At 38.2% G+C, this 27,352-nt stretch overlaps 1 protein-coding gene across 4 annotated transcripts in view; it reads right to left on the bottom strand.

Moving 5' to 3' along the window:
- The window catches only part of DNAH8 (dynein axonemal heavy chain 8), a 326,388-nt gene that overhangs the window by 119,456 nt on the left and 179,580 nt on the right, over nt 1-27,352 (bottom strand). For all 4 annotated transcript variants that reach the window (XM_081523221.1, XM_081523219.1, XM_081523218.1 and 1 more), the window contains 11 exons: nt 25,190-25,299; nt 19,596-19,759; nt 17,971-18,163; nt 16,463-16,585; nt 14,325-14,455; nt 10,609-10,762; nt 8,519-8,683; nt 6,616-6,842; nt 3,255-3,373; nt 1,226-1,329; nt 22-198 (listed from right to left, as the gene is read on the bottom strand). In XM_081523221.1, coding sequence (XP_081379347.1) covers nt 22-198; nt 1,226-1,329; nt 3,255-3,373; nt 6,616-6,842; nt 8,519-8,683; nt 10,609-10,762; nt 14,325-14,455; nt 16,463-16,585; nt 17,971-18,163; nt 19,596-19,759; nt 25,190-25,299 — 1,667 coding nt within the window. The remainder of the gene's footprint in view (nt 1-21; nt 199-1,225; nt 1,330-3,254; nt 3,374-6,615; nt 6,843-8,518; nt 8,684-10,608; nt 10,763-14,324; nt 14,456-16,462; nt 16,586-17,970; nt 18,164-19,595; nt 19,760-25,189; nt 25,300-27,352) is intronic.

The raw sequence follows: 27,352 nt of genomic DNA, 5'->3' as shown, positions 1-27,352 counted from the left end.
GGATAACAATGCACCGCTCACATTCAGGGCTGCTTCTGCTTCTTCCAGTGCAGGTCTAGCTGCCTCGAGCTTGGTCTCAGCGACTACTTTTTCACTATCAATTTCATCCACTATTTTTTGGGCTTTGTCTTTTACTTCCTGCACTTCATTTTTCACTTTGGCTGAAGCCTGAGCACTTACTGTGACTTCTGCTAATACCTGTTAAAGAAAGGAAACATGAGGGTCAATAGAAATCTTTTCAGCATAATTTACAGACTTGAGTATATAATATAAAACAAGAACGAGAGAAAACTCATTCCCCATCTAAGTTGCCTATATTTTAAGATGTATTAAAGTAACTCCTCTGAGCAGTTTTGCAGTCTTTGTTTCCTAAGCTTCTCTCAGTCATGAACTGTATTAATAAATATTTTAAATTTTCAGAAAAATGATATTTATACTGTATGTTATTTCTAGAAAATTAAAACTATTCAATATCAGTGCCACGGAATAAGGTCAGAAACCATATGCAGCCTCATGTAATAAACAAAAAAAATAGCTAATGTTTGTTGACTGCCTACCATATATCAGGATGCTAAGGGTCTACCTTATGTCATATGCTAAGTGCCTCTCCTGTGCTCTAATATTTCAAAAACTGGCTAAAGGTTGAGACTTAAGTATCTATTCTTAACTGGCTCTGTGGGTGGACGGTGAAAACAGCCTGAGGCTAGGGGAGAAGCAGTAGGTGTAGAAATAACACATGTATATATCCCTATCACCTTAGGAGGAGCATCTTTAAAAAACACTCAATCAACTCTTCTTTTTATTCTTTTCCTTCCTTAAAACAAACTTCAGATCAAACTTGGGCTACCCCAGAAACCTAGAGTCTGCAGAGACCTTAAAGAGAAGATCTAATATAATTTATTGTTAAGCAGAAATTTCCTATACAGATGACAGAAAACGAGAGAGAACCAGAGAAGGAAAAAACAGTCTTAGACCAAGTAGAGGATATAATAGTTTAGGTATGTTCTGGTATAAACTAAACAAAAATATCTAATGGTCTTTGTAAATGTTGCTATTGTTGTTTAGTTGCTAAGTCGTATCCAACTCTTTTGCGACCCCATGTGGGCTGTATCTTACTGGAAATAATCTGTAGGTTTATATTCTGTTTACTTTTTAATAACATTTTTAAACAATGCTTTTTTTAAAATATGGAAAGATATCCTTCACAGTGTAAATGCCAACTCACTTCATCTGCTTTTATGGAAGCCACTGCCAACTCCTTCTCCTTTACTGCAAGATCCTGAGAGAGTTTTGCAACAGATTCACTTGCCTCCATCAGCTTATCGAGACCTTTACAAACACACACATAGACACTTTCACTAAGTATATGATTATCCCCTCATCAGATACTTATTCAATATTTACTACTTATAAGGAACCATGTGGTGCGTGCATGCTGTCTCTTCAGTTATGTCCAACTCTTTGCAACCCCATGGGCTATAGCCCACCAGGTTTCTCTGTTCATGGGATTTTCCAAGCAAGAATACTGGAGTGGGTGGCCGTTCCCTCCTCCAGGGGATCTTCCTGACCCAGGGATCGAACCTGTATCTCTTATGTCTCTTGCACTGGCAGGCGGGTCCTTTACCACTAGGGAAGCCATCTGGGAAGCCACAAGGCCCACCTGGGAAGCCCTAAGGCACCATAATGTTACTATAACAAACACAAAATAATTATGGACAAGATGTCTTAAGATACACATATTTTAGAAGCAGTAATACTGACCATATTTCTAACAGTTTTGGTTCAGCAGGAAATGAAGAAAATAGGTCTGACTGAAGAATATCATCTAGTTACGTTTAAGGGAAAGTCATATTGCTATAACAAGTACAATGAATTTAGCCAGGAAACTTATTTGACAAATGTATGCTCTCCTTGGCTTTGCAAACAGTTTGTAACTATCGTTTTTTGCCTTTGAATCATATTGTAACTGAGATGGCAAATGAGACATAATATATTAACATTTTTTGTGGTTCTCTAAACTAACTGCTAAAACTTCTGCAACTGGTTCTGAGACTCTCGGTGCTCTAGACAGAAATAAATGGTTAACTGAAAATCTCACTAGGCGCTAGATAGAGGTGTATTGATAAACATTTAGAGTCTGGGTCTTGACTGAGGGCATTCATTTGGATGGTTCCAGTTTCCACAGTGTAGATAATCCCACCTTGTCTGATTTCAATCCACCGAGAGGTTTTCAGCAACACACCATCATATAATATTTCTACCACAAAGATAGAATAGAAATAATGATGTTTCCCAAGAACATTAATAATAGTAAAATAAAGTAAAAATAACTGAGAAGTAATGAGTTTTGAGCATTGATTTCCCTCATTAACATAATTAATTTAATGGTAAGTTTATTAATTTTTAATAAACGCTGTGGTTATCAACCAGATCATAATATTCCTAATTTAACCATCAGTTCTCATGAGCCAGTGCAGGTAGCTTCAGCACACCACTGATTCTAGAGCATTATATAAAAAAGCTGCAAGAAAGCCATGAGAAAGCCAACAGAAGGAAGTTTCTCTTCCAGGGCTCCTATCATCACCGTAACTTCACAGACCTTTCTGCTTTGTGACCACGTTCTGTGTAGAAGTGAAAATACAGCACTAAGGCATTTCAGGATTATTTGGGCCAAATGCTTTCTGGACATAAAATCTGTTTCCATTTATACTTTTCCTACTTATACTACATATACTGGACACTTAGAAAACCACTGCTCACATAAAGTCTCTTTTTGTCTTCATTTGTTTGCTTTTGTTTCTGTTTTGTCTTTTCCTTTGTTAGAAATCTGAGAAGCAGTAACACGGTAAAGTTTACACAAATTGAGGGAAACGGCAATGAAACCATAAATTGAAATTGTGGTCAGTCCCCAAGAGCTGGCTTTTCCCCATCTGCAAGCAGCAGCTCAACAACCACGGTGACTCACTACCCAACAGGATAGACCCAAAGCTGAAAGAGCCGGAAGAAATGGTTCCAGAAGAAAAACAGGTCACCTCTGTTTACATTTTTTCTGCCCAGACTGTCTTGACAGGTCAAAAGACCCACAAAGGTTTCCCTCAAAATAATCTACTACCAGCAATATTTCAATATTCTTTATAAATCAATATTTCAATATGAAAAATAAATATTTAATTTTCAAACAACAATATCCACCAAACAAAATATTGGGATCTCTTTCAGACAAGCCCTAAAAGATCAGATTCTGTTCCACTTACCAATATTCATACGTTCAGCTTGTTCATTAATATATTTCACCTTTTCAGTGTAAATGTTTTTATAACCATTTATAAATGAGAGGTAAGATTTGGGAGTCACATGTGCTCTTCGGCGGTATCTGAAAGTAGAACAGAAAAAAACACCTTCGGGGCAGGCAGCAAGAATGCTATATCTCTAACTGATGCTTTGACTTGACCCTTATCCCCATTCTGGGCTTCTGTTTCCTATTCTGGAAAACTGAGAAAAGAATCATTGTCCTACACCTCCTACACCTCCTAGGATTTTGTGAAGATCAAAAAATAAAACAGCATATGTAAACACGCTTTATAAACTTTAATGTTCTATACAGATATTAGAGATAAGTGGTTGAAATGAATTTGTGCCAAGATCTGTTTTCATTCACAAGATATTTACTACACACCTCTTCCCCACTAGAAACCCAGACGAGTGGGCTTACAAAGGTGAAAGCCAATCTCTCCCCTAAATTGCTGGATTACCCTTGAAATCAAGGCACACTTGATTCAAACATCCAACTCACTACAGTTTCAGTATAATAATTATATTTAAAAATAGAAATAAGTAAAAGGAAAAATTTTTATACAAGAGAAACTCAAGTAAAAGAAGAGATCTTCACATACTATAAATTTATATTTTTATATTACATTAAGTTTATGTTATATTAAAATTTTACTTTCATAGTTCTGAACATTAAAAAGCATTTTTAAGGACTCTGGCATATATGTGACTATTAGTAAAACATTATATAAATATTTTGTAAAGATTTTTTTATGCAGGCTAGTTTTAAAGCCTTTTATTGAATTTGTTACAACTCTGCTTCTGTTTCTGGCTGCGAGGCGTGTGGGATCAGAGATCGAACCAGCACCTTCTACATTGGAAGGCAAAATCTTAACCACTGGACTTCCAGGGAAGTCCCATATTATATATACATATTGCATTCAGAATAAACTTTTACAATAAGAGGATATGAAAACTTTGAAAAATACACCAAATTTTCAAAAATAAAGACATAGGTTTTTGTAGCTGCACAAAGGTAAAAACTTCTCTTCACTAGTTGACGGCAGTAGAGGTGGAGTTCAAGCCAAGCAGAAAGAAAGTCTTCCCAACAAAGAGAATATACACAGATTTACCAAGAGAATCTGGGAGATTATCTATAACTATTTAAGAGGATGGTCCATGTACAGTTTTAAGTAAAGAAAATGATACAGGATAAACAAATTTTTGTGAGATAGGATCCCGTGCCCCTTGGAAAACCAATTGTTACTCAGAGTCTCCATCTGGCCCCATTACTTCATGGCAAATAGATGGGGAAATGATGGAAAGAGTGACAGACTTTATTTTCTTGGGCTTCAAAATCACTGCAGATGGTGACTGCAGCCATGAAATTAAAATACACTTGCTCCCTGGAAGAAAAGTTATGACCAACCTAGGCAGCATATTAAAAAGCAGAGACATTACTTTGATGACAAAGGTCTGTCTATTCAAAGCTATGGTTTTTCCAGTAGTCATGTATGGATATGAAAGTTGGACTATAAAGAAAGCTGAGGGCCAACGAATTGATGCTTTTGAACTGTAGTGTGGAAGAAAACTCTTGAGAGTCCCTTGGACTGCAAGGAGATCCAACCAGTCAATCTTAAAGGAAATCAGTCCTGAATACTCATTGGAAGGACTGATGCTGAAGTTGAAGCTCCAATACTTTGGCCACCTGATGCGAAGAACTGACTCATTTGAAAAGACCCTGATGCTGGGAAAGATTGAAGGCAGGAAGAGAAGGAGACGACAGAGGATGAGATGGTTGGATGGCATCACCGACTCAACGGACATGAGTCTGAGTAAGCTCTGGGAGTTGGTGATGGACAGAGAAACCTGGTGTACGTTCATGGGGTCGCAAAGAGTCGGACACAACTGAGGGACTGAACTGAAGACTCTCCGTGCAGAAAAACAGGCCTAGTCTTTTTGGGAGGTACTGCACCCCCTGAAGCTCACCCATGAACCCTAAGGAAGAAGTCCTCTGTTATAGAAACTATGTTAGCCCACCTTTATTTATAGCAATCATACACAGTGACTATCATGCTTTGGAAAAAACTGCTGTATTCTTGAACCAAGCATCGTACCAGTTATTTGTAGTTTTTAAAGTTCCCTAGATGATTGTAACATGAAATTGCTAATGTGTAGCTAATACCTTGCATCTTTCCACACACTTTTTAATATATAATTATGTAGCTCAAAACCCAAAACACTGGTGGGGGATATCTGGGTCAACCATGACTGCCCCACTTTGACGGAACTTAAAACTGAAGTTGACTGTTTAAGGCCACACCATAATAATTCTTTTTTGCTGAACTTCATGTTTACTATCTTAATTTATTTAAAAAAACCCTCCAAAACATCAAAACAAGGCAAAGTCCATGTAATGAAGTTACATTATCTCAATTTGTAGAGACAAGGACAGACAGGCCACTGATTCAAAGGGATCTCCCTAAACAAATAAGATACGGACCTGAGTCTGAGTGACACCAATGTTTGATGTTTGATGTTTGAACTGTACTTGTGATTCTCAGTGTGTGGTCCCCAGACCAGCAGCATTAGCATTGCTTTGAAACATATGAGAAAGGCAAATTCTCCACTCCAATCTCAAACCAACTAAATCATAATCTTTCGAACTGGGGTCCAGCAATCTGTTTTAACAAATCCTTTATGTGATTCCTAGGCACAGTAAAGACTGAGAAACACTGTACTGTATTCTTCATTTCTGTCAGTAGCCTACCTTTGAAGACCCAGTTTAGCATGTGGTAAGAGAAATTAAAATGTGGTACACCAGCTTTCACATCATGAACACCATTTCTGCTTTTAAGGACTGGACTCTTCTACCGTCAATTAAACTTTAGTTTCATAATTATTTGTCATGAAAACATGGATAAGATTAAGTGATGCATATACATGATCCCTTAGCATAAGGCAACAATAAAACTTTAAGACAGTGGACTTATTTAACCGAATAAATAATGAACTTGAATAATAAACAAATTTTAAAGAGTTTATAATGAATTATTTTAAGTCATTCCAAAAAATAAATTAAGCAAGTGAAATAAAATAATTCATTAAGCATTTGTTACTTTGAAGCCTGGAGGGAAAGGACATTAGTTAATTTTTAAATCGCAATTATTTGTCATCATTTCAATACATAATCAACAGAAAATCAAAGCAAGCGAAAAATCTAAGTGCAGCTGGGATTTCCAGCTGAATTACTATGATGAGTGTCTTACTGGATGTTACATTTTATTCTTCTTTGAAGTGAACCTTGTGTTTCTGTAGCTATCACACTTATGTATCACCACTTACCTTTGGAAATAGTTTTCACAGCTCTCTGAGACCATGTCGTGAAAGAGGCCCATTGTTTCTACAACTTGTCTTTTGGTGTCACTAGAGCAGACAATACTATAGCCTGAAACGAAATAGGAGGCCACAGCAACCAGCGCCTCCTTAGGCCAGCGACTGAACCAGTCCATAGTGCAGCCGGATATCAAGCCAGGGAATTTCAAAGAGCGGGCTCGGAACTTCTCACCAACCTAGCGACAGAAACGTCAAAAAGCATCATAAATAAAAAAACCATTATCTATAAAAAAAAACACAGAGGGATTATAAGTCAGGCAGAGAGACCTTTTTAAATTCTGAGCCAATAGCCTGATACAACAAATTTTTTTAGAAATCTTCTTGGACTGAATGAATATGTAAATTAAGCATCCAGGCGCAAGGAGGTAACATTTCCACACTCTTGCCTATCCTAAGACTCCATCTGTTTACTTCTAGGAGCTACCATGTAAGAAGAAATTGACATCTTCTTTATCCATGTGCTACAAATATACAATGGAATATTACTCAGTCATAAAAAGGAATGAATTTGAGTCAGTTGTAGTGAAGTGGATGAATCTACAGCCTGTTATACACAGTGAAGTAAGTCAGAAAGAGGAAAACAAATATTGTATATTAATGCATATATAAGGAACCTAGAAAAATAGTACTGATGAACCTATTTACAAGGAAGACATAGAGATGCAGACATAGAGAATGGACTTGTGGACACAGTGAGAGAAGGGGAGAGTCAGACAAATTGAGAAAGTAGCAGTGACATATATACACTATCATGTAAAAAAGAGATTACCAGTGGGAAGCTGCTATATAACACAAGGAGCCCAGCCTGGCACTCTGTGATGTCCTAGATGGGTGGGATGGGAGGTGGGTGGGAGGTTCAAGAGGGATTCTTAAGTGAAAAAAAAAAAACAAAACTAAATTTGATACTGCAAATTTTAAAGAAAATTTTAAACAATCTGACATTAAAGATCTGTTCCAATAAAGGAAAAATGGATGAAAACAAAAAAAAAGGAAACTGACAAACCACATTTTTAGAGAGAGATGACCAGGACAGTGAAAGGCCTGGAACCAGGGCAAGTGAGATCCGCAGAAGGAACAGGAGGTGTTTGGTCTAAAAAAGAAATGACTTAGAGAGTCTGCAGAAACTTTCCCCAAATATCTGAAGAGCTGAATGCAGGAGAGGGATTGGGTTCACTTTACAGGACAAACAAAATCACAGGTGAAGAGTCAGAGACAAAATTCCACTGTTTGTAAAGAAGACCTTTCTGGCTATTAGACTATCTAAAAATTAAGCAAGATGCCCGATAAGTTAGTGAGACACCTCCCCCACCCCCAAGAGCAGAACTGCCCAACAGAATTTTCTATGATGATGGAAAGGATCTACATGTGTGCTTTCCATAGTAACCCCTAGCTACATGTAGCTATTGAGTACTTGAAATGAAGCTAGTGGGACTGAGAAATTGGATTTTCACTTTTACTTAATTTTAACTTATCAAAAATCAAATGGCCACATATGGCTAACGGTTACAATACTGGATAGAACAGTGAGTGAGAGACATTCAAACCTACATCAGGGACATTCTAGATGGTATGACTATATTGGAGGTAGAGCTAGACAAGACTACATGACCAAATCCCTTAAAATCAAATGATTTCTGTCTCTAGGTAATCAAAATGGTAGGATATGCAATAATTGCTAATGAGTATACTCGATTTTCACTCTTTAGCATGATTTTGGTCAGTGGAGATTGGTGGTAGTAAAGAAGTAACAAGTGTTCATTTCTGAGCAAATCATCTCATCAGAGAAGGCAAACTAAGTACATTCAAGGAAGTAACTCCTCCTACGTAGAAATAACTAAAGTTAAAAACTCACTGGAGAAAAGCAGAGGACAACGTGCAAGTTATTCCTTGATCTTGAGATGAAGTACTCATACAGATTGTCAAAGGTGGGAGGATGGCGAGGGAGCTCCCTTTTCATGACCGATATCAGCCCTTGGGTGATTTCATCCATCTCGTCCCGTGCAAACAAACTGGAAATCTTTGAGGAATAGGCAAGAAAGGGTTCAGTATTCTAAGAGTTCCCCACAGCCAATGCACTGCCAAAGTCTGGTCCTTCCTTGTTCCGCAACCCCCCACAACCACTACATGTCATTTCTTTTCATATTTTTTCCTGAATCTCTACAGTCAAATCCCTAGTTTGCCAAAAATTACAAGAGTGCAACTTTTTACTTAGCAGCTTAATCAGGAGCAAACCAAGTTTCCTTTTGCTCAAATAGCTGTTACCAAACAGCCATCTTGTTTACCATTCCAATCACCACTTCAAATGTCCAGTGATGCCTTCCATTCTGATTCACAGTCAGTCTCAACTGTGGTTCCAAAATAGTTAACTAGAGCATCATCAGTAAGCATCCATACACATCACTGTGAAGGGAAGAGTTCATACGCAAGGTGCGCTTGCAGGGCTGGCCCTCGCCTGGCATCTGAGAACTAGGCTTTTGGAAGGAATTCTCCATTACTAATTGATAGGGCTGTTCCACTGTACCTAGACTATTTATACAAACATTGGGATATATGGTCAACATCTGCTCTCCTTCTGGGAGTCTGGAATTTTGGCAGCTGTGGCTAGGCAGAGAACAATTACATGACTGGCCCCTAAGAAAATCTTGAATTCTAAGTCTTAAACAAGCTTCCTTGAACAGAAAGAGCACATATGTTTCTGCACTGCACTTCGTGTTTCTTCACTTTCACTTCACACCAAAAACACATTCTGTATGGACCCTTTAGTGAGAACATATTAATAGGAAGCATGTATATGGATTTCCCCAGGCTCCCCTGATGAGTCGTTTTCTTTACTGATCCAGCTGAAAATCCTTACTGTGCTGCTGCAATAAATCTTAGTCATAAGCTCAACTATATGCTGAGTCCTGTGCATCCTTCTAATAAAGTACCAAGCATGTGGGTGGTCAAAGAAGTGATGATAAAAATGGTGTCAGCAGTGGTGACATTCAGTTCAGTTCAGTCGCTCAGTCCTGTCCAACTCTGCGACCCCATGGACTGCAGCACACCAGGCCTCCCTGTCCATCACCAACTCCCAGAGTTTACTCAAACTCATGTCCATTGAGTTGGTGATGCCATCCAACCATCTCATCGTCTGTCGTCCTCTTCTCCTCCTGCCCTCAATCTTTCCCAGCATCAGGGTCTTTTCAAATGAGTCAATTCTTCACATTAGGTGGCCAAAGTATTGGAGCTTCAGCTTCAGCATCAGTCTTTCCAATGAGCACTTAGGACTGATCTCCTTTAGGATGGACTGGTTGGAATTCCTTGCCATCCAAGGGACTCTCAAGAGTCTTCTCCAACACACAGTTTAAAAGCATCAATTCTTCAGCACTCAGTGGTGACATACACATCTATTTACAGTTAGTGGAACTTTTTCAACCATTCTATGCTCTTGATATTTAGACAGATAAATGATACATAGATACATAAACTTTGCTTCTCCTAAAATAAATTACAGGATCAAGCTAAAGATTTAAGAGACAAATAAGGAAGTATATATAAAACGGAAGAAAACATAAAATATCTGGAGGTGAGCAGCATTAATTTCACAGAAACTTCAAAAAAATCTATTGAACCTCATATGTTAATCATTTTTAAAATGAAAAATGTGTGCCAAATGGCTTCACTTCTGTTTTTAATAATTATTATTTATTTATTTGGCTGTGCCAGGTCTTAGCTGCAGCCATCCAGGGTCTCTGCTGCAGCATACCAACTCTAGCTGCAGCACGTGGTGCCTACTTCCCTGACTAGGGATTGATCCATGGCGCCCTGCGTTGGGAGCTCAGAGTCTTAGCCACTGGGCCCCCAGGGAAGTCCCTAAATACCTCACTTCTGAAAGATTGCTGCTTTCTCTATTCAGATTTACATTTTTAAAATATAACTTCTTTCTCTACTTTGGAGACATACCTCCCCTGAAGAGAGCAGGTTGTTCAGATATTCTAGAAATGCCTCATCTTTTATTTCATTGTCAGTAAAGATAAAAGTGATGCCTTTGCCATCAGCACCAGCAACTTTGTACAAGCCTTTTAAATCATCCGTGAGATTATTCACATTATAAGACCTAAGAAGAGAAGGAGCAGAAAGTTTTAAATAAAAATATAGTCATCATTTATCTCAAAACACAATATAATCCATGATAATTAGAGCATAATCTGCACCTGCTCCAACAGATTCTAAGTTAATAGTGCCTGCTAGAAAACACAGAGCTAAACAGCTGTACATTACCACTCTAAATAAATAGGTTTTATTTAGCTTGAGAAGTTAGTGGGGAATTTACCAGAAGTGACTCAGAAAGAATAATTGGGAACAAGGAAAAGAACTTTTGTTCCCTACAGTCCAACAGTACTCAGCCAACAGATGTTTTTTGCCCAAGTGAATATATATGTAATATTTAAGAATAATCAGATATTTGGATGACTTTAGGTTGGTAAGATGGTATAGATAAATTATAAATAAAATTAGTGATAAATTACATATAATGGTAATTTGCACATCTCACCAAGTGACTGGGTTCAGAGATGCATTATGCAATGTGATATAAATAATAGAAATGTTGTAATTATGTGGTCACAGATCTGAAGAGAGACGAGCTTCATCTCTGTTTTTCTTGTTTACCCTGTTTCCTGCTAAACGCATGTGCTACCAGAAGTGATATGATGTGTAAAAACAAAGCAGACATTTTCTTAAGTGCGGCATGTAAATTCTCGTGGGTAGATGCCAATGAAAGGGATTATAAAGAAGTCCTTGTTTGAAGGAGGTTTCACAGTACAAGTAACAGGCAGTTTTGTGTAATCCATAGGGTCTAATGGAAAGACTACCAGCATTAAAACCAGGAAGACCAAAGTTTAAATCCCAGCCCCGTAGTTTTATAAAAGTTCCTTCATGTTTTACAGTTTGTTTCCTCATCTGCAAAATGAAGATAATTACCAATTATAAAGGTTGTTATGGGCATTCAAGATGATGCCGCTTAACTACACTTAAATGTATAAATAGTTTATTTTTATTTTTTTAACCTTTTTATTTTGTATTGGAGCATAGCCAATTAATAACACTGTGACAGTTTCAGGTGGACAGCAAAGGGACTCACACATACATATACATGTATCCATTCTCCCCCAAACTCCCCTCCCATCCAGGCTGCCACATAACATTGAGTACAGTTCCCTGTGCTATACAGTAGGTCCTTGTTGGTTATCCATTTTAAATGCAGCAATGTGTACATATTTATCCAAAACTCCCTAACTATCCCTTCCTCTCATTCTTCCCCCTGGCAATCGTAAGTTCATTCTCTAAGTCTGTGAGTCCGTTTTTGTTTTGTAAATAAGTGCATCTGTATCATTTCTTTTTAGATTCTGCACATAAGAGATGTCATAGCTTATTTTTAAATTAGGAGAGGAAGTGAAGCCCTTCTGGGTAGAATTATACTTAATCTTGTAGACCTCAGCAAAAGGAATACTATCAAAAAGAGATGATATATCCTCTCAAAATAATTGCCAAGGGGGAGAACTCATTAAAAAGGGAAACGGGTAAGTTGGTTGGCTGAGAAGTAGCTGCACCTATGAGAGTGACACAGTCCACATCCCTACTCAGAAGTGCCCGGTGCTGTTAGAGCAACCCCTCCACTGACCACTCAATGAAGTCACAAAGCCATTCTGCTCATTTTTTAAAATTAAGCAGACTGTTAGGCGTTGCTTTTACAATATATAGACATGGTCACAGCACACCCTCTCTAGGTCCAGATCCCTCTGCTGCTTTCTTTCATAGCTAAGCCTTTTGAGGAGCTTTAAAATTTGTTTATATTTGCTTCTACGCTTCCTTAATGCAATGAGGCTTCTGCCTCCATCTGATCCACTCAAAGGCTAGTCACCACTCTCCATGCTTTAATCTCGTTTTTAGGCTAATTCTCTGCCTCCGGGTTTCTGGAAACCACTCCAGATTTCCTCCTCTGCCTGGCCTCTTCTTCTCATGCTGGAGTCCTGCTCCAGCCGGTCCAGGGGTTCCCTCAGGATGGACGGCGTCGGCGGAGAAAATGATGCAGTCTCTCGCTCAAAGCACTGGGCTGCATGTTTATTTTAAGCAGCAGGTTTTCTTTTATACTTTTACAAAAGCATTAGGTCAGAGGTATGACATCTTAAGTTTCCCCTCACCCATATTTACTGTCTCCATAAATCGTTGTTGTCCTTCAGAGTTCCCTCTTAAGTGTCCTTGTGATAACACTGTAACTCAAGTTTGTCTCTGGGCTGTATATTACATTCCTCAGTTTATTTCTTATCTCTTTAAATCCTGCTATCCCCTAGTAACTTAAGCTCATTATCTCCTAAAAAGGCTTTCAGCTATTAGTATCTCTAAAGTTTCTAGTTTCTATAAGCTATAGTAAAATATGTCAACACTACAACATACCTTAAACTTTTAGCTTCTAACTATTCTTAATTATTCCTAACCCCTAAACTCAGCAAACTTCTTTTGCCATAAACATTCCCCTTGCAGGCAGGTTTCAGATAACAATGTTTCCTATGATCTCAGGCTGCAGCCTATGTGCTCATCCTGGAGCATTCTTTGTAAAGATCCTTGAACAAATGTCAATAGTTAACTTTATGGATTATAACATTCTTTCCAGCCAACTCAATTGGAGGAAGGAAAGGACAAGTCAGAATCACAAGACCTAACTCCTTCATCCTGGGACCGTGCCTGCCGGGTGAGGAGAGGGGGTTGGGGCCATGCCTCCATTTTGTCAGTAATGCCTATGGCGGCTCCCGACATCCTCACTCCCCCTGCATCGTTATACTCAGCACTTCTATCTCAAGGAGTATACTCAGACATGTGCAAGAATATTCGTAACAGCTGTATTTGCAAAATGAAAACCCCGCAAATGTTTATCAACATATGATGGATAAACAAATTGCGGCAATATGTGATAAAATGGAAGGCTCCACAGCAATAAAAATGAATAAACTACTGCTGCATGTAGCATCATGGATGAATCTCACAAACACCGTGCAAGCAAAAAAAACTGGACACTAAAAAGTAAACCCCATATGATTTGACTGACATAAACCTAAAAAATAGGCAAAATAAATCAATGGGCTTAGAAGTTAGAATGTTGTTCCCCTTAGGAAGGTAGTGACTGGGACAAGACCCAAGGTGTACTTCTGGGTGCTAGTGATGTTTTATTTCTTTATCTGTGAACTAACTACATAGGTGTACTTACTTTTTGACACCCATGATTTGTGAACATTTTTTTAATGTATATTTCCCCAAAATAAAAACATTTCCTTGAAAAAGAAATACAATAAATTGTTGTAATCTTTTCTATTTTTGTTTATTTGGCTATGCCCAGCAGCATGCAGGATCTCAGTTTCCTGACCAGGGATCAAACTGTCGCCCCCAGCAGTACAAACATGGAGTCTTAACCACTGAACCTCCAGATAAATTCTATTGTAATTTTTTAAAATTTTATTTCATTTTATAGTTGGAGGATAATTGCTTTACAATGTTGTGTTGCTTTCTGCCATACAACGACGCGAATCAGTCATAATTATATGTAATTTTTTAAGCAAACATTTCACTCCAGTGAAATCAACAATAGAGAAAAAAACATATTGGCGTGTTTCATTTTATCTTACCTGGTTAATGTTATCTGGAATATTTGATACCCAGCTATAAAAGAGGCCAATCTTGAAAGACTTTGTTTTCCTGAACCACCGACACCCACAAGCAACGCATTTCCACATGATGTTCGGATTATTCGTGAAATCTGTTTTGAAATAAAACAGTACATATTTGAAAATAGAATTCAGCTGTTTACATCTGCTTGCAATAAATGGGTCCAAGGTTTGACTACATGCTTCGAGACTACATTAGACTTTTTCATTTAATGTAAAAGGTTTCATATTGATTTATTCAATTCCAGTTCTTTCATTGCCCATCTATATTTACATCATAAAAAAGAGTGCAAATTGGCTTTCCTATCTCCTATTTTAAAATGATTTTCTGTATGTGTCTGTAATTTTATTATTTTCAGACTCAACAGTTAATGGAACTACTCTTCCCAATCTGCAGAGAGCAGTTTAGAACTGTTTGCTTATTATCATCAGTCTAACACACTGACTTAAGCAGAAAATAAATGCTACTTAGCTCTACAACAAATGCTACCTCTACCATATCAAAAGTATCAAAATTCTACTTACAATGGAGGCATGGAAATACCTGTAGAAAAAAACTTATGGAAACAGCCTTTAGCCTTGTGTTGCTTTTCTAAGGAGATTCCCTCACAGAGAGGGTAAGGCCCAAATTGTGGTTTGAATCTTATGCAGGTCAGTTGGAGACATTGCTAAAAAGCTGTCTTTTACATTAATACTGCTGATTAGAAGAAAATCTAGATGGATCATTAAATTCATTTATCACCACAACAAAGAATTTTTTAAAATTCAAGTTTTACAGGGGGCAGACACCTTGATATGTGTCAAATCTACTATTACATTTTAAATATGTTAATCACTTATGTGGTTTTGTACCTAGAACAGGGTACCAGGCCTCTAAGACTAAGCCACTGTGGGTACTCAATAATTATTTGTTGGGACTTCCCTGGTGGTCTAGTGGCTGGGAATCTGCCTTGCAATGCAAGGAACTCAGGTTCAATCCCTGGTCTGGAAACTAAGATCCCACATGCCTCAGAACAACTAAGCCCATGTGCCACAACTACTGAGCCTGGGGAGTACGTGTGCCATGGTGAAAGAGCCTATGTGCCACAACTAAGATCCAACATGGCCTAAATAAATCAATAAATAAATTTTTTAAAAAATAATAATTATTAATTGTTGAATGCTGCTGCTGCTGCTAAGTTGCTTCAGTCGTGTCGACTCTGTGCAACCCCATAGGCGGCAGCCCACCAGGCTACACTGTCCCTGGGATTCTCCAGGCAAGAACACTGGAGTGGGTTGCCATTTCCTTCTCCAACGCATAAAAGTAAAAAGTGAAAGTAAAGTTGCTCAGTCGTGTCCGACTCTTTGCGACCCCATGGACTCCAGCCTGCCAGGCTCCTCCGTCCATGGGATTTCCCAGGCAAGAGTACTGGAGTGGGTTGCCATTGCCTTCTCCAAATTGTTGAATAGATGAATGCAAATTCACCAATTTTGCAGAAGACAATTCTATAACAAATACAGAGTTAACTGTCTCCTCTTTATGAAAGCTTCCTATTCCAATTTGTTGGAGAAACTCCTTTTTTATCTACAAATTACACAGTCAAACAACTTCTTCCTGCAGGCTTTCACACCTGGATCCAAGCCATACTCCTTTTAGGTGATGCCTCTAGTTGGTTCCTATTTTTATCAGTCCTGTATACCCACATTTCCCTTTTCCCCATAATCTGTAAGTCAATCATGAAATCAACATTTTTAAACACATCAACTTTTCCTCCAGGGGCAACAGGATTTCCATTACACCAAAACATAGTTTGAGAGAATATTTTTTTCAAAGGGTTCTCCAGCTTACTGTCTAAAAAGGTAAAACTCTTTGACTCAGCGAGTCGAACACAAAACCCATCAGTCTGCCCTTGAAAAACATTTGTTGTCATATAGATGGATTCAAATAAGGGGTTTCTGATTAAGCCTTTGTTTTGTGAGAGAGTGAACTGACTTAACCTATAGATTCTCTTCTATTAACTATCAGATACAAATATGTATTCTCTAAAAATGTTTATCTGTGAAATTCACTAAGCTTTTACATTATCTATTTAAATCAGTAAATAATCAATAGTGAGAACCTTAATAAGATGAGTCATTGCATCTTTAAAAAACACCAGATCAAGAGATGTTCCTCTAATGATTTCGTTGAACTGTCTCTGGTAAAACTGGAGCTTTTCAGACAGAAATTCAAAGGACGGTACCTAAGAGTGGAGAGAGAGAAAAATAATATTTGAGATCCAAAATTCAGGAATGCTGTAATTGTAAAGATATTCACAAGTAATTCTTAAAAAAAAGTTAAACCTAATGGGTTTCCAAAAATTTGTCATGAATGAGTTGACTTTTAGTTATTCCATTTTCAGATTCTGAAACCTAACTGGTTGGCTTCCAATATGAGATTATTCTTGACCTTTTCCTTTAAGAATCCCAGCACCAACTACTATCCATGTTAATTAAGGCTGTAATATAACAAATGTATTTCTCAGTTTTTATTTGCTTCTTAACAGTGCTTATGGAGCTTTAAAAATATATAGAACTTTTACATTGTTTATGTAGTCAAATTATTCTGAAATCAATATTCACTTATTTCTTTTGCAAATGGTTGTTCCCCATTTAATTCTTTGACCAACATGCATTTCAAAATTACTCTATGTGACCTTGTTTAAAAAAATCTCTCTGGAGGCTTGTTTCAAGCGTCATTAAACCTATACATTAACTTATGGAAAACAATGTGTTGCCATTTAACCAAGTAAAGTTTTATCACATTTATTCCTAGATGTTTTACATATTTGTTGCTAACTGAATGAAATACTTTTATGTTGTATTTCCTATCTTGGGATTATTGGCAAGAGATGGCAATCCTTTTTCTATAAAGGGAAAGATAGCAAATATTTTAGACTTTGTGGCCCATATGGTCATTCAACTCCACCTTTGTAGTATAAAAGCAGTCATAGACAATATATAAACAAATGGGCTTGATTGTGTTCCAATACAACTTTACTTCTGAACACTGAAATTTGAATTCCGTGTAATTTTCATGTGTCACACAGTATTATTATTCTTTGATTTTTTTCTCTACCCATTTAAAAATGCAAAACCCTTCTTAGCTCACAAATCTGACAAAAACAGGCAGTAGGCTGGATTTGGCCCATTGGCTAATATAGAGGATATTTATTCAGTTTTAGATTTATATCACACTTGTTCATATAACTGAACTCTTGGTAGTTGAAACTGATTTTTTTAAATCTCTTGGATTATATTAAGAGATAATCATATCTGTCAGTAATAACACTTTTGTTTTTTCCTATTTGATAATTACATCTATTTTCTTCTTGTCATTTTGTTGCACTGCCTAGAACTTTCAAATCAATATTAAGTAATCGAGATAACTGCACACGTACTTGTCTTATATCTGACTTTAATGGGACTGCTGCTAAATTTCTTTGAAATAAATATTTCACTTGGTGTATGATGACGTGAAACACAACATATAACTATTGTAGAAGTTATGATAACTCCAAAGTGGGACTCCAGTGCAGGGAGAAATATCTAACTAGATGAGTGATTGAAAAAGCCTGAAAATAAATACCAGCTCATAGACTTTGGGCACTTCAAACGTGGTGTCTTCAGGTTCATCTCCAGTTGGTTCAGGCATCTCACGGAGAAAATCTACAAAGTATGGTTCAGGAAGAATATATGACGCCACATCTGAGCTAACATTTTCTTCAACTGAACGAACAAGTTGTGCATTAAACCACTGCTCATCATCAGGCGTTATAAATCTAAAAGAAAAATACAGGAGTAAGAAATGCAAACCCGGAAGGCATCTGTTCTAACTGAACATGATTTTAACCTCCCTCCACATCTTCTCAACCCTCACCCTGTACATCCATTCCCTCAAAACACAGAAACAGTATGTTCAACCTTCTGACCAGAGGCAGACCGAACTCCATCCAAGAGAGTTATAACACTGACAGTGTCACTTACAGAAAATACTGACTGTCTCTCTCTTTGGCCAGACTTAAGCTCCTCTGAATCCTCTTCCCAGCTAGGCCCCAAATTTTGGACTCCATGTCCTTCTTTGCATCACCCATTTTTAGCAAGAATCCCATTAGATCATTTTAGGCAGAATCCTCCCATAACCCCCTTATTTCCTCTTAGTAATTTCCCATCCAAACTCCCCCATCTTGTTCCCCAGTTATAAATTCCCACTTTTCCCTGCTTGTATTCAGAGTTGAGCCCAATTTCTCACCCCTACTGCAAAACCTCACTGTATAGTCCCTACATCTATCACAATAGTCTTGAATAAAGGGTGAGTGTCTTATTGTTTTAACAAGTGTGATTGATTTTTTTCTTTAACAAAACAGGTAAGTCCCTTGGGTGAGGCCCAAGATTCCTGAAACTTGCAACAGAAGAGGAGAATCTGGCAGCCAGTAGTGGGTGAGCACCCTCTTCCTGAGTCTGTGTGCACCCAGTGTATGAAGGTTCTTTTCACACTTATAACATCAGAGTGGGAAGGGAGGGAGGAGTGGGACTGATATTTGACAGAGGCCACTTCATGTGAGACATTGTAGTAGGTCCTTTACAGCTTTGTGAGAACAGCATTGGGTTTCTCTGGTGGCTCAGCGGTCAAGAATCCGCCTGCCAATGCAGGAGACACAGGTTCAATTCCTTGGCTCAGGAAGATCCTCTGGAGAAGGAAATGGCAACCCACTCTAGTATTCTTGCCTGGGAAATCCCATGGACAGAGGAGCTGGATGAGCTACAGTCCATGGGGTTGCAAAAGAGTCAGCTGTGACCTAGTGACTAAACAACAGCAAGACCAGCATTACCGTCATATTTTATAGAGGAGTGAACAGAGGCTCAGAAAGATGACTTAATTTATGCACCAGATGTCACCATGCAACAGAGTTCTCACTACACACATTTCAAGTTTTTTTAGAAACTATACATAACTAAAATTTGCCTCCAAATGTTGTCAACACGCCGATAATGTGGGCATATGTTTAAAATGTCTTATTGAAATAATACTCAAGGAAATTGGTGGAGTGTTTTTTCAGGGTCACCAGCAGGTGGGAAAGGACATCCATGCGTCACAAGCCTCAGAGAAATTTAAGAAAATAGTCTACTTATTTGAGTAGATAATGCAGCAGTTAATCTAGTAGTATAAACTGCTTATATATTACATTTAAACTCAAGCACTGCGATATACACCTGTCAGCAATTACTCTGTTGCACTCGTGTTTGAAAAGTGACAGAAGAACATGAACTGAATCACACTCGTCAGCTTTTATGGTTAACATTCCTTGCCAAATTCTGGAAAGATCTCGCAGATTGAAAATGTAATGAAATTTAGAAGGAGTAGGCAGCATCTTCACCTAGAGTTGGGAGAAAAAGTAACACTCTTCAATTTCAATTCAAGATAAAACTAAAAATCTTTTAGAATGATTTTATTTCACAGTTCCAATTTTATATAAAATAGACTGGGCAAATAAATTAAGTTTATATTTTTGTTACAGCATTTATGGAATAAACACATCATAAATAAACCAAAATAGAATTTAAAGACCATAACTCTTTGAATAGGATGGACTCAAGATAATGCACTAGATGTAGATTCCAACTCTTGTTCTACCCCATGAGTTGACTTTGATCAAGCCATTGTTCCTTGAGTTTTTAAAAACTGTGAATTGTAAGAATAAGCATTCCTAATCATTATTAACCTTATTAGTGTGTCTATAGAAATTGAACTTATTGTTGTTTAGTTGCTCAGTCATGTTCAACTCTTTGTGACCCCATGGACTGCAGCATGCCAGGGCCTCCCTGTTCTTCACTATCTCCCGGAGTTTGCTCAGACTCATGTCCATTGAGTCAATGATGCCATCCAATCATCTCATCCTCTGTCGTCCCCTTCTCCTCCTGCCCTCAGTCTTTTCCAGCATCAGGGTCTTTTCCAGAGAGTCAGCTCTTCACATCAGGTGGCCAAAGCATTGGAGCTTCAGCTCCAGTGTCAGTCCTTCCAATGAATATTCTGGATTGATTTCCTATAGGATTGACGGGTTTGCTCTCCTGGCTGAACAAGGGTCTCTCAACAGTCTTCTCCAGCACTACAGTTAGAAGGCATCAATTCTTTGGTGCTCAGTCTTCTTTATGGTTCAACTCTCACACCTATAAATGACTACTGGTAAAACCATAGTTTTGACTATAAGGACCTTTGTTGGCAAAGTGATGTCTCTGCTTTTTAGGTATGTCATAGCTTTTCTTCCAAGGAGCAAGCATCTTTTAATTTCATGGCTACAGTCACCGTCTACAGTGATTTTGGAGCCCAAGAAAATAAAGTCTGCCACTGTTTCCACTGTTTTCTCACCTATTTGTCATGAAGTGATGGGACTGGATGCCATGATCTTAGTTTTTTCATGGTGAGTTTTAAATGAGATTTTTCACTCTCCTCTTTTACCTTCATCAAGAGGCTCTTTAGTTCCTCTTTGCTTTTTGCCATAAGGGTGGCATCATTTGCATATCTGAGGTTATTTATATTTCTCCCAGCAATCTTGATTCCAGCTTGTGCTTCATCCAGCCCAGCATTTCACATGATGTACTCTGCATATAAGTTAAATAAGGAGGGTGACAATACACAGCCTTGATGTACTCCTTTCACAATTTGGAACCAGTCTGTTGTTTCATGTCCAGTTCTAACTGTTGCTTCTTGACCTGCATACAGGTTTCTCAGGAGGAAGATAAGGTGTCCTGGTATTCCCATCTCTTTGAGAATTTTCCATAGTTTGTTGTGATCCACACAGTCAAAATGGAAATATGTCATAACAAAAAAAAATGATTGTGAGCTGGTGGTCATGTGGTTAAGAATAATGAAAGTTCACGTCTAAAGTCAATAAAAACCATCTTTTATAGGTCGCTTTGATTAAGGTCCTGAGTGCATTTGGATTTCCACAAATACATTTGTTTATCACAATCTAGATTTCACTTATGGATCCAAACTCAGTCAATATGCTTTCATATATCTCTATATCCGCAATAGAACTGGCAGGCAAGTCTGATATGCAGCTATAATTACTTAGTGGTTTTTGTGGGTTTTGCTTGTTTGTTTGAACACTAAGTTACTTATTATTTCTACCCACTTCTAAATCCAAATAGGCAAAGCTATAACATGACACCTTCTACATTCTTATACAAAGAGGTACCAGTTAAGGGATAAACTTGAGGCATTGGGTGTGAGAAGTATTGCTGCCCAAGTTTAAAGATTGTAACTGATACCATCAGCATTATTTTGAAAGTGAAACAGTGAGAACTCTGGAAATATAAAGCAAACTTTCCATATGAGTAATTCAGGAAAGTAAATGCTTTCTTTAGCACTTATTCATGGAATATGCCCTTTCTATATTGAAAAAGTACCCTATTGAATTTACAGAGTAATTTCTACAGGCTAATTCACAGTGCCAGTTAAAAACAGCAGGTAGCATGTGAAGATAGAATAAAGAGAAATGATATGTTAGCAATCACCTTTCACTTTCCCTCTTTGTTTTCAGTTCCATTCCAAGCTAAAATGTTCATACTACTCACCAAAATGTAAAGTAGGCACTTATATTACAAATATGCAAAAATTAAGGAATAAGGCTATGTGAACATTACTTTTTTTCTTTCCTGTAAAGGACTGTAGCTATGATGGCAGCTGTTGGCAACTTAAGCAACCATTAGGGAGAATTAAATGAAGTCCTTTCTTACCCTATTCTTTCTTATTTATTAATGTACTTCTTACCTCATCTTTCAACATTTTCTTTTAATTTTTGTCAACTTCTTTCTTTTCTCACCTGCTTCTGTTTTAAAGCTATGTAAAGTAATATAAAAGTAAAGAGATATACTAGGCATGAATGGATTAAAAGAGTGCTTTGTGAAAATGGGAAATTTGAAGAAAAGATACAAAGAAGGTTGCTTATTTGAGGCTGGGGAGAGGAGGAAGATTCATTCATTTTTTTATGACTACTTTTGAGTATCTCCCACTACCCTTACCAAGATATCATGGTAAATAGGACAGCTCAATCTGCTGCCATCAGAGGCCTATTCAACTGGGAGAGCCTGACAACAAATAGGAAACAAATATAAACTAACAGATAGATAAATAATCATGATAAAAGTCATAGTAAGAACAAATGAAGGATCAGCAGACAGATAGGCCTGTAATGGGGTCATGAACAGTTATTTTAGAGAAAATCATCTAAGAAAACCCCTCTGATGGTAAGATGATGAGAAGAGTCAAAGTACAAAGGTCCAGAAGCATGAAAAACTTGGGGTTGTTCAAGAAACAGTGAGAAGGGCGGTGTGGCTGGAGAAGAACAATGGGAGGGAAGAAGGGTGTTTATGTAAGTTCAGTGGCTCAGTCATGTCCAACCCTTTGTGACTCTATGGACTGTAGCCTGCCAGGCTCCTCGGTCTATGGGATTTTCCCAGCAAGAATACTGGAGTGGGTTACCATTTCCTACTCCAGGGGATCTTCCCAACCAGGGATCAAACCCGTGTCTCCTGCATTGCAGGTGGATTCTTTACCACTGAGCCACTGAGCAGTGAAAGTGAAAGTGAAGTCGCTCAGTCGTGTCCGACTCTGTGCGACCCCATAGACGGCAGCCCACCAGGCTCCACCGTCCCTGGGATTCTCCAGGCAAGAATACTGGAGTGGGTTGCCATTTCCTTCTCCAACTGAGCAGTGAGCAGGGGCCAACTCAGGTTGACAGACCAGAGGGTAGGTGGACTGTTTCACTGCAGTGTAACTGGGAATCTACTGGTGATTTTAAGATTGAGTAAGGAGCAACTTCCCTGGTGGTCCAGTGCTTAAGGCTCCAGGCTTCCACTGTGGGGGACACAGGTTCGATCCCTGATCAGGGAACTGAGATCCCATATGCCTGCACTATGGGGCCAAAAATAAATAAATAGAATGGAGAAGTAGCATCATCTATTTTTTAGAAAGAGTATCTTTTAAAACAAAAGGAATAATGATCTCTGATGTACTTTTAAAAAAGCATTTTTAGGATCATGTAAAGAACAGATTCTAGGAGGACAAGGCGACTGATTAGGAAGCTGCTGCCTGGTCTAGAGGGCAGGTAATGGAAACGTCTATCAGGGTGGTCACAGTCAGGTGGCAGTAAGCACTCAACTTCTGGATATACTATTTTGAAACCCTGGTTACCAAGACTTGCTGATGGACTGGATGTAGGGAATGAGAGAGACAATCAAGGATGGAGTCCTGTGTTTCAAACTGAGAAGCAGGATAATTCAGATACGAAACTCTGAGAGAGGATCGTATTTACAGACATGTTAACTTTGAGATTGTTACTAGACATCAAAGTGGTGGTGTCTACTAAGTAAGCCCATTAGAAACAAGTCTGGAGCTGGGGAGAGAGGGCTGGGATGGAGGTATTGATTTTGAAGTTATCAGCTGAGAGATGGCATTTAAAGCTGCGAAGCTGGATGAGGCTACCTGGGTAATAATGGAGGCAGAGATGAGGTGCCAGCATGGAGATCAGGTGCACCCCAGTACTTAGAGAAGGGGGAGAGTGGGGACTTAGAGAAGGCAGCCAGTGAGGTAAGAAGCATGAGGCCTCTCTGAAGCCAAGAGAAGAACGTGTTTAGAGGGATCATCAAATGCCACTAAAAGGCCAAGTCAGAGGGAGATAAAACCAGCCTCTGGATTTGGCAAGATTGTGGTCTCTGATGACCTCAACGAGAGCAGCGGAAATGAGAACATGTGCAAAATGTGCTAAAGAGATAAAGAAAGGTGAGGAAGTGGAACTGATTAACACTCATAAAAGAAGCTTTGATGGAAAGATACCAGGAAGGCCAAAGCTTTCCAGAAAAATATGTACAACGGCATGTTAAATTGAACAGTCCCACGGGAAAAAGATGGATCTTATGACAGAGAATTATCTCAGACGTTCAGACCTTCTGAAACTCCAGTCTGGAGCAGGCCCCATGCAAAGAACTGGTCACTGCAGCGGGGCTGCATGGAAGAAATCCCCCAGTCCATCCAGGGATCTGAGAGGCTGCCACACTCCAGGTTTCCCCAGGACATCAGCTTCTGTCCAGATGTGCGTAAATGGCCAAATGAATGTATGAACTATGACAATTAATCTTCATCTCCTTCACCACTATTTTTTAGCACATATATCAATGCTGTTTTTTCATTTGTGTTTTTTTAATCTCTGACCTATCTTTAATTACTTTTTCATAAGTCTACCTTCAGACATCTGGTGACAGCTATAACAATCCCTGAGTTTTACTTAGGGCATTGATCTCTGTAGTAAAATCTAGACTACTTTATTAAGTACATTGTATTCATTTACTAATTCATGCTCCACCTCAGAGGAACCCACAAGTTGGACTTTAAGTCCTGACTAGCTAAGAATATCTGGAAATCCATGTATTCACTCTGAACATCTGAACGTCTGACATAGTTTGGTTCTTGGGGCTGGCGAGGGGAAGACAGACATATAAAGAGTTACAAATCAGAGAAACAAGTAGAAAAGCAGTGTTCTCATTTCAGCAAAATTCTACTTTATCTTGAATGCAACATCTGGTTTACAGTAATATCTCATACATATGGAAAGCATCATTCAGTCAGAATATTTGCTCCCTGGAAGGAAAAGGTGTCATAAATCTATTCAAGTCCCTAATTTGTCTTTTCCTGAAAAAACACTACTACCCAATATGTGATGAGAACTTCCTGAGCCACAAGGTGAGAACTAGACTGAAAAATTAGTGACTTTTTTTTTTCTCATTACTGATAACGGACAATTTTGTACCTTAGTCCACTGCCACAGCACTCTGCTCGCTGAAACCAAATTCAAAATCATCTCACATATTTCAGGTTTGAACCTTCTGCAAGAATCAAAATACCCACAGCCAATAACTCCTGAAAAATAAACAAGATTGAAAGTACAAGCTTACTTCAAGATCACAAAGTACATGTTTATCCCAGTGAATAAATCATTACAAGGTGTGAATAATTTCTCTCAAAGAATCAACTAAGACTGGGGGTCAGCAGTGGGACCAGCAAAGCTTAGTATGCACTGATGAGTATTTTATATGTATTAACCCTTTTAATTTTCCCAACATCCTATGAGAAAGAACCTGAGGTAGGTATTATTATTATTCCAATTTTACTTATTTATTTTTTATTGAAATATAGTCAACACACACTATTCTGGTATTTTCAGGTGTACAACATAGTGATTCAACATTTAAAACATCACACTGGTTATGAAGAAGTCCACAAACAATAAATGCTATAGAGGGTGCGGAGGAAAAGGAGCCATCCTACACTTGCTGGGGATGTAAACTGGCACAGCCACAATGGAGAACAGTATGGAGGTTCCTTTAAAATGAAAAACAGAGCTACCATATGATCCAGCTACCCAACTCCTGAGCATATACCTGGAGAAAACCATAATTTGTTTTTTCTTTAATTAGCTTATTTTCTATTTTTTTTTAACTTTACAATATTGTATTTGTTTTGCCATACATTGACATGAATCCACCATGGGTGTACATGTTTTCCCCCTCCAGAACCCCTTTTCCACCTCCCTCCCCATCCCATCCCACCAGGTCATCCCGGTGCACCAGCCCCGAGCACCCTGTATCATGCATTGAACCTGGACTGGCGATTCGTTTCACATATGATAATTTACATGCTTCCATGCCATTCTCCCATATCATCCCGCCCTCGCCCTCTCTCATAGAGTCCATAATACTGTTCTATTTATCTGTGTCTCTTTTGATGTCTCACATACAGGGTTATCTTTACCGATTGACTAAATACCATATATATGTGCTAGTATACTGTATTGGTGTTAGAAAACCGTAATTTGCAAGGATCCATGCACCCAATGTTCACTGTAGCACTACTGACAATAGCCAAGACATGGAAGCAACCTAAATGCCCAGTGACAGGTGAATAGATAAAGATGTGGTGCGTATGTGCAATGGAATATTGCTCAGCCATCAAAAAGAATGAAATAATGCCATTTGCAGCAACGTGGATGGACCTAGAGATTATCATACTAAAACAAAGACAAACATGATACCTCTTATATGTGGGAATCTAAAACAAAAAAATAATAATACAGATGAACTTACAAAACAGACCCACACACATAGAAAATAAAGTTAAGGTTTCCAAAGGGAAAAGAGGGGGATAAATTGGGAGTCTGGGATTACCATATACACATTACTATTATATATAAAAAAGATAACGAACAAGGACCCACTGTATGGCACAGGGAACTATACTCAACATTTTGTAATAACCTATAAGGGAAAAGAATTTGAAAAAAAATGGATATATATGTATGTACAACTGAATCACTTTGCTGTACACCTAGAACTAACACAACATTGTAAATCAACTTTACCTCAGTTAAAGAAATGATCACCACAGTAAGCCTAATAACCATCTGTCACTATGCAAAAACTATTGCTATATTATTGACTATATTTCTGTATATTATATCCCTATGACTAATTTATTTTATAACTGAAAGTGTATACCTCTGAATCTCCTTCACCTATTTCACTAATCCTTCCATTCTTATCCCTTCTGGCAACCACCATGTGGTTCTCTGTATCCATGAGTCCATTTCTATTTTGTTTTGTTTGCTAATTTGTTTTATTTTCCAGAGTCCACATATAAGTGAGACCATAGCTATTTGCCTTTCTCTGTCTGACATGACTTGCCATTTGCAACAACATGGATGGACATAGAGGGTATTATTATTTCCATTCTAATATGAGTTTAGTAACTTACCCAAGATCACCCAGCTTGTGTGTGGGTGAATCTAAGGTTTGGACCTAGGAAACCTGGCTCTGGAACCCGTAAAGCAGCCTTCATTCTGAAGAGTAGAAGAGCTGGAAAAGAACTATTTCCTCGTCTTACAGATGAGGAGAGCAGGTACAGATAAGTAAAGCAA

Source organism: Giraffa tippelskirchi, chromosome 8 (assembly GCF_054371585.1).
Source record: "Giraffa tippelskirchi isolate mGirTip1 chromosome 8, T2T-mGirTip1v1.2.pri, whole genome shotgun sequence".
NCBI lineage: Eukaryota > Metazoa > Chordata > Mammalia > Artiodactyla > Giraffidae > Giraffa > Giraffa tippelskirchi.
The sequence above is the reverse complement of the archived record's forward strand: the minus strand, read 5'-3'. Positions and strand labels throughout refer to the sequence as shown.